Below are 11,732 nucleotides of genomic sequence, written 5' to 3' on the forward strand. Positions count from 1 at the left end.
TCGGCGAGAGTAGTCTACTTATGATTGCACAAACTGGTACAAACTGAATGCATGTGACTGATGCAAGTCTAGGCTATGTCAGCGATGACGACGGGGATGGCGAAGCCGACCTAAGGGCTGAAACCTGCAATCTTTTATCTGCTGTCTAAAAACGCTATGCGCTGAAATCTGCTGTTGTCGAAAACGCTAAGGAAAACGCTGATTCTGCTGGTCTTTAGGGCTGAAAATCTGCTGCTGTGTCGGGGTCAGAATGGCTATGAACAGAGGGCTGAAATGCACTTGCTGAAAATATCCAAAGGCTGAAAATCTGCAGCGCTTCTTGATGGGATGAAAAACGCTAGGCTGCCTGAAGCTTGGCGATGGGTTGCTGATGCAAACGCTATGTCCTGTGATGGCTATGCGGTGAAGATCTGATGCAAAACGCTAAGCCTGTGGTCTGCTGTCGCCGGAATCTGCAAAGCAAATCGCTGGCTGATCTGGTGATGAAAACGCTAGGTCTTGGCTTCTGCTCCAAAAACGCTAGGTCTCTTGGGGGGGTTTCTGTTTAGAAGGTGCCTGTTGAGCGTGGAGCTCTTGCTGCCTCTCCTGCCAATTAGTGCTAGTCTAGGTTTGCTTATATATAAACTTACTAAATTTGCCCTACTTACTTTCCAGCAAAAGTCACTTAAAAATAATAAGTGAAAAATGTCAAAAATAGGTAAAATAGGGTAAATGTACTGGAAGACTCCCCTGAAGGATTCTGATGGATTCTAATGGGAATGCTTATGATCATGCTGTGTGCAACCAGAGGATATGCATCTACACTAAGTCATTGGGTATGCACGGTTCTTGATGGGATGAAAAACGCTAGGCTGCCTGAAGCTTGGCGATGGGTTGGTGATGCAAACGCTATGTCCTGTGATGGCTATGCGGTGAAGATCTGATGCAAAACGCTAAGCTTGTGGTCTGCTGTCGCCGGAATCTGCAAAGCAAATCGCTGGCTGATCTGGTGATGAAAATGCTAGGTCTTGGCTTCTGCTCCAAAAACGCTAGGTCTCTTGGGGGGGTTTCTGTTGAGAAGGTGCCTGTTGAGCGTGGAGCTCTTGCTGCCTCTCCTGCCAATTAGTGCTAGTTTAGGTTTGCTTATATATAAACTTACTCAATTTGCCCTACCTACTTTCCAACAAATGTCACTTAAAAATAATAAGTGAAAAATATCAAAAATAGGTAAAATAGGGTAAATGCACTGGAAGATTCCCCTGAAGGATTCTGATGGATTCTAATGGGAATGCTTATGATCATGTTGTTTGCAACCAGAGGATATGCATCTACACTAAGTGATTGGGCATGCACGGTCTATGAATAGACTCACAAAAGTGCCAGATCACTTCTAATCTAGACTGACTTGACTGACTGAACCCTTGTCGTACTGTAGCTTGTCCACGGACACACAGGGTTGGATGTGTGATGTGACATCCCCTCCTTTTCAAAGTAAGGTACTGGTACCGAACTGTATGGCGTCGAGGGAGATCGCCAATAGCATCCGGAATCCTGGAAGGGACTCTTCGCCGGCCCACTCGGATGTGTGGGTCGTGCGGTACTTGAACTTCAGAAAGGTCTGCAATGCTTGCTTCTTTGGGCCGCGCCGAAAGCGACACAAAGTCTTCTGTGGCTCCTTCGATGCTTCAACTTCGTCTAGAGTCATGCTTCTTTCTTCTTCAAGAATCTCCATGGCTGAAAATTCTTGAAACCACTTCCAACACAAAAACATGAACATACCCATTCCATGTAAAGTGAATGGAAAAAATCTCGTCTTCCTAAAAAATTGTGCATGCAATGTAGATGAACAAAGAGATGGAGTGCCAAACCGTTCATCACACACTCGCAAACAATGAGATCGAATTGTGTCGTGCTTATCTAAATCAATCAAGTGTGGCAAAACCCAATGGAAATGCCCACTCTTGATGCTCATAGTTTCATGTGCTCTTTCTACAATTGTGTCGTGCCAAGGAAGAGACATAAAATGTGACTTCCTTGAATGCATACATTTCAGCTTTTCATAAATAATCCGCATACATTCGTGCTCATCCATGAGTGAAACGTGCTCAACGTACAATATGTCATGCCTAGGAAAAGGGATCACATTAAGACGCTGACTAAAATACAGGAAACGATCACGAGTGAAACACTCGAACAATGCGTGCGTATCAATCATGCGAACACATAATACTTCCTGTAAGGGTTCTTTGGACCTAGGCTCGAGAGCCAAGATAGGTTCTTCCTGAAGGGGTTCTTTGGACCGAGGCTCGAGAGCTAAGATCGATCCTTCGTGATTGATCGAATCTGCAACGAGGTTAGCTTCGCTAGAAAAAGCATCAACTAACTCACCATCCTTTTGAACAATCACGTCTTCTTCATGCAAATTATCATGCTTGTGAGAAATCACATCTTGATCATGCAAATCATCATGCTCATCATTATCATCCAATTCATCATGCTCATCATTGTTAATGAAATCATCATCATGCTTCTCATAATCATGCAAATCTTGTGTGTCATGCTTTGGAGAAGAAGAGACTGAGAGAGTCTCCTTCTCCTGAATCCTTTCAATCTTGTCCTGCATATTAGCAATAAGAGAGGGAGAATGAACAATTTCCTCTCCACGAATGACAATGGAGAGTCACTTTTGGCATAGAGAGTGAAAGTGTTAGCCTTCCAATCAATGAGAGGGTTAAGCTCACGAAACCATCGAATGCCCAAAATCATATCACATCCTGAGAGAGGAGAGACAAAAAATCTTCTAGTGAAAGCAACTTGTTGAATTGTAGACAACACACCAAGACACTCTTGCGTGATGAGAGAGTCCATACCGGGAACAAAGCCAAAGACCTCGAGAGGAGATTTCTGACTAACTTCTAGGCGGGCCCTCTCAACAAGAGAGGGATTGATCACATCATGCATACTATCTGGGTCAAACAATATGACAAAACGTTGCCCCGACATATGACCATAACATTTAATGAGAGAACCATTAATGGGAGGGTCAAGAGAAACTTGGGGCACCTCGTGTTATCAGTAATTGCATTGACAAAGGAAGTGGGTTCTGTGGATTCTTTAGATTCATTCGATTCAAGATTAGGACATGGTCTTTTTATGTGACCCTTAATGTGACAATGAAAACAACGACCTTCCTTAGAATAAGTGCTTTGTTCTTCCGACGTGATATATCCTCCTACAGTTCCTTGTGCTACCTTTTCATTTGGAGTGAGCTTAGGTTTAGCAATTGTGTTAGCCTTACCCTTAGGTTCATTGGAAGAATTCTTTTCTGAGAGACTGTTGGAAGATTGGTTAGAAGAGTTACCGTTCTTACCAGTCTTACCGTTCTTACCGTTCCGAGGGTTCTGAGAAGTCTGAGAGGTACTTGTGGAAGTCTTGTTCTCCTTAGGCTTTCCCTTGTTGTGCTTTATCTCTTGTGCGAGAGCAATCGCTACCGCCTCGTTGAGATCGATTGGATCGAGCACCTCGACATCGTACTTGATTTACTCGTTCAATCCATAAAGGAATGCCTCTTTGTGTTCATCATCCGACTTGCGTAATTGGGTACCTAGCTGCAAAACACAATTAGAAAAAGACATAACCGGCATACCATTCTGCTTGAGAGCGCACCAATCGTCCTTCAATCGTGTGAGGTATTGAGGTGGCATAAACCGCGCCTTGAGCTTGTCTTGAAAATCAGCCCTATTGAAGGAAAGGGGCGTGAATTCGTCGGCTTCCTCTAGGTGCGCGGCTAGCTGTGCCTCTTGCCATGTGTGGTACCAATTGATGGCATCACCGGCAAGGTACATAGCTGCCTTCAAAACCTTGCTATTCCCTGTCTTCTTAGTTGTCGCAAAATAAGCATTAAATTGATGCAACCAAGAATGAATAACCGTAGCATCCATCTTACCATCATACTTATTGAAAGTCAACTTCTCTGTGATTGGATTGTTGGAATCCGCATCGTGGCTTGCGCCACTTGAGGAACTCCCACGATCTTTGGTTGGTTCGGACTTCGAGGTAAGTACTTGTCAAACCAATTCTTGAGTGCGTAGTTCTCTTTGAGCCTCACGCTTGGCCTCCAAGGCCGCTTTTTGAGCTTCCCGTTCCTCCTTTCTTTGTACTTTTCTTTCTTTTCGTTCATCGTGCTCGCGTTCTACAGCAATGTGATTTGCTTCTTGTTGTGCCAACGCAATTCGATTCGCTTCTTGTTGTGCCAGCGCAAGGCGAGTTGCTTCGCGATTGGCTTCTTGTTGCTGGGCCATCATGTCCAACATCGACTTGACCATCACCTCCATGGAAGTTGGTACAACTCGTGGCGTAGATGGAGAAGGGGGAGGGTCAGAAAAATCTCTTGGTGGGGAGAACTCTTCGTCGCCTCTCTCATGCTCATCACCTGTATGCGAAGTATCCATTCCGCTTTGGGTGATGACCATGCACTATGATCTTTGGTTCTTAAGTTCACGAGGAACTTGGGTTCTTGAGGGTCTTGGGTTCTTGGGTTCTTAAGGTTCTTGAGGTTCTTGAGGTTTTCTTTCGCTTGCAATCTGTGTTTGAGAAGGATCTTCTCTTCACCCGAGTTCTACTCTTTTCCGCGGGCGCACCCCTTGGGGGCCTTGCGCTCACACCAAGGTTTCTTTTTCCCACCTCACGTCGATTGGCCGGCCGCTAAGTGCATGGTCCGCTCTCAATGAGTGAAAAGAGGCACAAGGGGAGGCTGGACAAGCCCTTCTTTCTTGAGTTTCCTGTCACTCTTCAAAAACACGATTAGGAATCGTCACGCCCAAGTGAACTTGGGTGCGACCGCAACAAGCAAAAAAAATTATGTGGTTCTTGTGGTTCTTTCCTTAAGTGATACAGAGCACTGCCAAAGCTCTGATACCAATATAAAGTGCAGTGGAATGAATGTTTGAACTTTGCTCAAGATGAGTGCTCCAAACTGTGCTCAAGGTTCCTTTTGTTCTTATGGAAGGGAGAGCCTTCCGTTCTTAATGAGAGAGTGCAATGATCATAACAAAGTGAATGGACACTGTGCGTGCAAGTGTATGAGACTGAGAGATAGAGAGAGAAGAGAGATACGACACCAGAGACGTTGTAAAACCCTCCTCCGAAGGCCCACTCTCGTCGGCGAGAGTGGTCTACTTATGATTGCACAAACTAGTACCAACTGAATGCATGTGACTGATGCAAGTCTAGGCTATGTCGGCGATGACGACGGGGATAGCGAAGCCGACCTAAGGGCTGAAACCTGCAATTTTTTATCTGCTGTCCAAAAGCGCTATGGGCTGAAATCTGTTGCTGCCGAAAACGCCAAGGAAAACGCTGATTCTGCTGGTCTTTAGGGCTGAAAATCTGTTGCTGTGTCGGGGTCGGAATGGCTATGAATAGAGGGCTGAAATGCACCTGCTGAAAATATCCAAAGGCTGAAAATCTGCAGCGCTTCTTGATGGGATGAAAAACGCTAGGCTGCTTGAAGCTTGGCGATGGGTTGCTGATGCAAACGCTATGTCCTGTGATGGCTATGCGGTGAAGATCTGATGCAAAACGCGAAGCCTGTGGTTTGCTGTCGCCGGAATCTGCAAAGCAAATCGCTAGCTGATCTGGTGATGAAAACGCTAGGTCTTGGCTTCTGCTCCAAAAACGCTAGGTCTCTTGGGGGGGTTTCTGATGAGAAGATGCCTGTTGAGCGTGGAGCTCCTGCTGCCTCTCTTGCCAATTAGTGCTAGTCTAGGTTTGCTTATATATAAACTTACTCAATTTGCCCTACCTACTTTCCAACAAAAGTCACTTAAAAAATAATACGTGAAAAATGCCAAAAATAGGTAAAATAGGCTAAATGCACTGGAAAATTCCTTTGAAGGATTTTGATGGATTCTGACGGGAATGCTTATGATCATGCTGTGTGCAACCAGAGGATATGCATCTACACTAAGTGACTGGGCATGCACGATCTACGAATAGACTCACAAAAGTGCCAGATCACTTCTAATCTAGACTGACTGGACTGACTGAACCCTTGTCGTGCTGTAGCTTCTACACAGACACTTAGGGTTGGATGTGTCACGTGACACTAAGGTTCCAAAATTTAATTAAAAAGTCCAATGGCCAAAAGTGGGGAATATTTGATGATTATGGGAAGACTAAAAAGTCTTCCCACATCCCTAGGAAGGAGGGGGCGAGTCCTAAAGGTAGGGGAAGAGAGAGAAACACACACACACACATACACACTCCCAAGCTCTCCCTTTACACAAAGGGAATAATGGAGACAAGGCAGGCTTCTAGCCCAAATGCCCCCAATCTCCCCTCAAATCCTATTGGATGGCCATAGAGATGAACCAATGAGAATTAGGCTAGAGTAAAATTAGTCTAATCAATTAAAAAATGCTTGATAAAAGAACCAATAGAAATTAAGCACCCTAGAAGTATATTGGACTGTCTACCAAGGGGTCCAATGAGCATCCAACAGCCCAATGTCTTGCTTGATTCCTATTGGCCAGAAGACTAAAAGGTCCAGTGAGAGTTTAAATAAATTATTTTAACACACTTGTCACAAGACTATCAACTCTCTTTTTTTTTCTATTAGTAGGTAGATAACATTTCGGAATGGACATCATCAAATTGTTTCAGTATTAATGCATTTTATGATCATAACTGGATCTCCATTTGGTTATCTATTGTATGGAAGGAGGGAAAGAAAGACTATGAAAGGTAAAAATTCCAGAAACCTTAAGAAGAAGAAAAGACAATGGAATGTAAAGACATGGAGCATGCTCGTGCTATACCCTCTTTATATAAAGAGAATGTAAAGTGTTTTGACTTTTCAATACCTTAAGGATGTTCATCTCCTAACAATCACCTTTCGCATTGCATTTTAGATGTTTTGCAAGGTTTTTCATTTGTTCGAAATGGTGGGGGCCTAATTGGACCAAACTTCATATATATACATATATATAAGCCTTAAGGTCAGAATATCTATTATAAGAGAGGCTAAAACACTCACAAAACCACAAAAGCAAGTCACACAAGAAAGAAGGAAGCAAGGATAGAATGTTTGGTCTGGAATGTCTTATGATTGGAAACTTTTCAAGCTCCACCCATGAAAATTTTGGAGTAATTTTTCTATTAGTAGGCAGATGACATTTTGGAGCGGACAACATATTTGAAGGTCAAATTGTTTCAGTATTGAAGCTTCTTATGAAATTAACCGGATCTCTTTTTGGCTACCAATTTTAAAAAAGGAGAAAGAAAGACTAGGAAAGGTAAAAATTCAAGAAACCTTAAGAAGAAGAAAAGACAATGGAATGCAAAGAAATGGAGCATGCTCGTGCTCTAACCTCTTTATATAAAGAGAATGTAAAGTCTTTTGACTTTCCCACACCTTAAGGATTTTCATCTTCTAACAATCATCTTTCACTTTGCATTTTAGATGTTTTGCAAGGTTTTTCATTTCTCCAAAATGGTGGGTACCTAATTGGACCACTTCACATATATATGTCCTGAAGGTTAGAATAGCTTGAACTTACGAATTATATGAGAGGCTAAAACACTCATAAAAACACAAAAGCAAGGTACACAAGAAAATGGACAAAGAAGAAAAGCTAAATTACCTTCGTAAAAACCCATTTGTTGGCAGTGCCCGCTTACAGGTAGTGATATAGGCGTGGTGCCTATCAAATTGTGTACACATTTTTTAGGCTTTTTTTAACGCTTTCTAGGCTATTTTTTAGGCTTCCTAGTAAAAATAGATTATCTTTCTCCCTCTGTCGTTCAAAGCAGTCAAGTGCTCTCTCTCTCTCTCTCTCTCTCTCTCTCTCTCTCTCTCAACAGCAGGCAGTGCCGCTGTCTACACGTTAGTGTCGGCCTTGTTTACTTGAAAATGCTTTCAAAAAAGGTGTAATTTTATGTCTAGCTGCCTGGTGCCATATGCCTTGGCAAGCTAGTGTTGTGTCGTGGAATTTTCTCTTAGAAAATTGTTATCTTTGTTGTCGTTTTCTGAGGGTGATATATAGGTAACCCTGTTTCATAATACCTTAAAGGGAGGACAGGAAAGATGATCGATCTTATTATACTGATGTGTCCTTATGAGCAGTTATATTGTTGATGTCAAACCATATGCTGCTTTTGCTGATGTGTCTTTATGAGTATGTTAATTGTGGATGAGCAACACTGCCCTTTTTGATATGTATCACTTGAAAGTCAATTTCAGGGCTGTTACATACCTAGTGTCATTCCATATACAATGCTGTTGAGGAAGTGTGGTGAAGCAGGCAGGTTTGATCTAGTCGAAACTTATTATACAGAGATGTTGCGGGAAGGTTGTGAGCCAGATGAAGTAGTGATATGCAGCTTAATTTGTATATTTGGAAAGGCAAATCGAATAAATGACATGATGGCATTTTATACAATGATGCGCTCCCAAGGCCTTGTCCCACCAATTGTGGTATTGAATTTTATGCTTTCTTCCTTGTACAAAGCAGGTTTGTACAATAATGCCATTGAAGTTTGGAGAGATTTGCTTACTGCTCGAGTGAAGCCCAACGAATACACTTACGCAGTGATTGTCAATGTTCTCAGAAAGGAACGGAAATCTGTAGAGGCTCTTGATGTTTTTGAGGAGATGGTACAGGAGGGGCATCTACCTGACGAGATTCTTTACAGTACAGTCATCAAGATGATGGGAGATTTAGGAAGGCTAGACAACATTCTAGAGCTTTATGAGCGCATGAAATTACAAGGTTTGACTTTAACTAAGCACACTTACACCTATTTGGTGCATTTCTTTACCAATATTGGTAAGTTCCAAGTAGCAGTTGCCTTTTTCTCTGAAATGCAGAGTCTGGGTTTTCCAGCAGATGAAGTGATATATGGGACAATAATCTCAATTTACGGTAAATTAGGCATGCTTGCGGATGCTGAGGAGGCTTTCAAAGAGATGGATGAAGCGAAACTACTAGTGTCTGACAGATTATTTGTGTTAATGGCTAGGGTGAGGATGCAAGCGGGCCAGTTTGATTTGGCACTAGAGCTTTTTGATGAGATGCAATCTCGGGGGTTCGAAATGACAAAGCATGCCTGGATTGTCATGCTACAATGCTGTTTGAGGCAGCAGCAGCTAAGTCACGCTGAGTCCGTACTTGATTCCATGTTGGACCGAGGTTTTGCAGATGCAGTCGCATTTACTTGGATGTTCAATCTGTACAAAAAGATGCAGATGGTTCAAGCTGGGAATGCTTTGATTTTGAAGCTAGAAAATTCAAGTGTACTGCCTGATGAAGAGCTTTATAATGCCATTCTCAGTCATCTCTGTTATGCAGGCCTCCTGCAACAAGCAGATTTCTATTTTTCATTGATGCAAATGAAGGGCTTCTCTACTGATAAAGCTGTCAAGACTATGCTCATGAGGGCTTATGGAAAGGTGGGAAGGGTGGCTGATGCAGCATCGGTCTATCAAAGTTTCAAGCAGGTGGATCCATTGGCAACATCCATAATGTTCACTATTCATCATGAATTTGGGAACCAGGAAGCAGCCATGGGGCTTTTCAGATGCTTGTTGGAATGTGATGTAAAGTTATCGGATAAAATTATATCCAAATATACCAGCCGCGGTAAGTTCTGTCTTCCCTATGCTAATTTTCGGTAGATGAAAACTGCTACTCCTACTCCTTTAATATGGAACAATATTTGGGCTGCTCCAGGTGCTCGGGATATGGTGGAATCTTTATGTTCTCAAATGCTGACACAGGGCATTCTGCCAAGCGAAGAGACTTTGATCTCTGTTGTCAATGCATTTAACAGTACCGAGCAGTGCGAACGAGCACTGAAACTTATAAAGGAAGGGCACAGCGCTGGTTTACAATTCAGCACAAAAATTTATAATGCAATGATCAATACATGCAACAAGTGTGGGCAAGAAAGTGAAGCTGAAATGCTACTTCAGACCATGGAGAAGCTGGTTTCTGACGAGGTTGCTTGCGATGTGTCAAAGTAGCAGGTCCCCAAGCTGATCCTCTTTGTCTTTCTGTCTCGTTGCACTCATCTATGCATGCTTGTGCATACTTACATCGCAAAAAACTCTCCGTTGGGTAGTTACAAATGGGAAGTAAAGGTAGCATACCAAGAGCCTTGTGTTTCGTTTCCTTTCATGGTATTAAGTGTTGGACTGCCTCATCGTGTAGCTTGTGACTATCACCAACCCATTGGCCAAATACAAGTTTCTGAAAGCTGTCATTCCAGCATTGTAACTTTGAAAAGAAACAGAGGAAGGCTCAATTTTACTGAATAACCATAGAAATGAAGCTCTAATGAGCATCCATGAGGCATCTTGGGTTGTATGTGTTTTGGCCAAGCTTGACTAAAAATTCTTTCTGTCCAACCATGTGTCCATGCATGAACCACTAGAGTTTCAGAAGGCTGTCCTGGTTCCTTTTTCAGAATGATTTCATAATTGTATGGAGAGAGAGAGATCTCTCGCTGTAGATAAGGAAATCCATGGGGAGAGCTGGTGATTTGCTATAGAGTGATGTAATCAGATAGAGAGTCAAAGAGATGTAGGGGACAAATGAAATGTTGTATGAACGTTGAAGAAGACCGAAGATTAAACACTTTTTCTCTTTAATAGCTGGCTCTGAATAGCTCTAAACACTTTTTATATGTCTAATACACTAGACTCACTTCCTTTTCAACATGTAAATGACTTAGACCTCCCCTCACAACCACAGCTTAAAACTCACATTATCATGGAATCTCAAGATACAACGACAAGAGTTTTTTATATGTAAATTATGCTCAATGTGGCCCCGAAATCTCCTGTGTCCATGAAAAAAATCTCTATTTGCTCCCTTCAGTGAGAGGTTGCGCCTAGTACACAAAGAGACTCCCATGAGGACCTTTCTCCAGTTCACCCGGATGGCGAATTCCCTCTTGACCGCTGGCCTGCCTACTCAAAGGAGACCCCATGCCTCAGCAGCAACCCATCTTCCATTGTCAAATCCCTCTTTAGCACTATAAGAGACCCTTCTCTTCAATTGATTGCCCCCTCAGCAGTCCTATCTGAGTCTCTTCCGCGCTAGCTGCCTTACGGCTCCTACCTTCTCCTGGCTCCCCTTCTCCTTCCTAGCGCAATTGACTCAAAGGGGGATAAGGGTCTTGAAATAATGCTAACCACCAACTTTGGAACTGGTGGCTGAGGGGACTAAATGTTAAAGTTATGTCATCTCAAATGAAATGCCAATGTGATCTCATTATTTATTTTGGCCTTTAGGTATTTATTTTACTTATTTGTCAAAGTTTGGGTAGGGCAATTTACTTAGGTGGGTATATATGCAACCCATTGTCCCCATTGTAAAAGTATCAATTCATTGCCAAGATTGGTTGGTTCAACAATCTCTCTCTCTCTCTCTCTCTCTCTCTCTCTCTCTCTCAGCCCTGCCCCGTGCAAGCCAACGCCCTGTAGACCCTGTGCGCCAACAAACTCCTGCAACCACCGCCCGCATCGGCCCTGTCGGTACTGTCCAGCAACGCTGACGGTACTGCCCCGTGAAGCGGCCGCCTAACAGTCGCCAGCAATGCCCTCGCTGGCCTGTGTAGCCTCCGCCCGAGTAAGAGAATACATGGCTTAATATAATAATCAAACCCTACACATAAGCAAGAGGTTTGTCGGTTTTGTGTGGTCACTCAGCGAAAGAGAAGCTTTCCTTTGGAAGCATGACGACCAACTA

At 43.1% G+C, this 11,732-nt stretch overlaps 1 protein-coding gene across 3 annotated transcripts in view; it reads left to right on the forward strand.

Moving 5' to 3' along the window:
* Window positions 1–10,387, forward strand: part of EMB976 (Tetratricopeptide repeat (TPR)-like superfamily protein) — a 38,725-nt gene extending 28,338 nt beyond the window's left edge. The window contains exons 2-4 of one of the 3 annotated variants that reach the window (XM_086525601.1): window positions 8,222–8,750; window positions 9,330–9,620; window positions 9,711–10,387. In XM_086525601.1, the coding sequence (XP_086381727.1) occupies window positions 8,222–8,750; window positions 9,330–9,620; window positions 9,711–10,003 (1,113 nt within the window). In that variant the 3' untranslated portion in view covers window positions 10,004–10,387. Of the gene's footprint in view, window positions 1–8,211; window positions 9,621–9,710 lie in introns of all 3 variants that reach the window. The other 2 variants (XM_086525600.1, XM_086525602.1) reach the window with 2 other exon arrangements.
* Window positions 10,388–11,732: the final 1,345 nt, after the last annotated feature.

Source organism: Adiantum capillus-veneris, chromosome 12, assembly GCF_014529385.1.
Source record: "Adiantum capillus-veneris isolate H3 chromosome 12, ASM1452938v2, whole genome shotgun sequence".
Lineage (NCBI taxonomy): Eukaryota > Viridiplantae > Streptophyta > Polypodiopsida > Polypodiales > Pteridaceae > Adiantum > Adiantum capillus-veneris.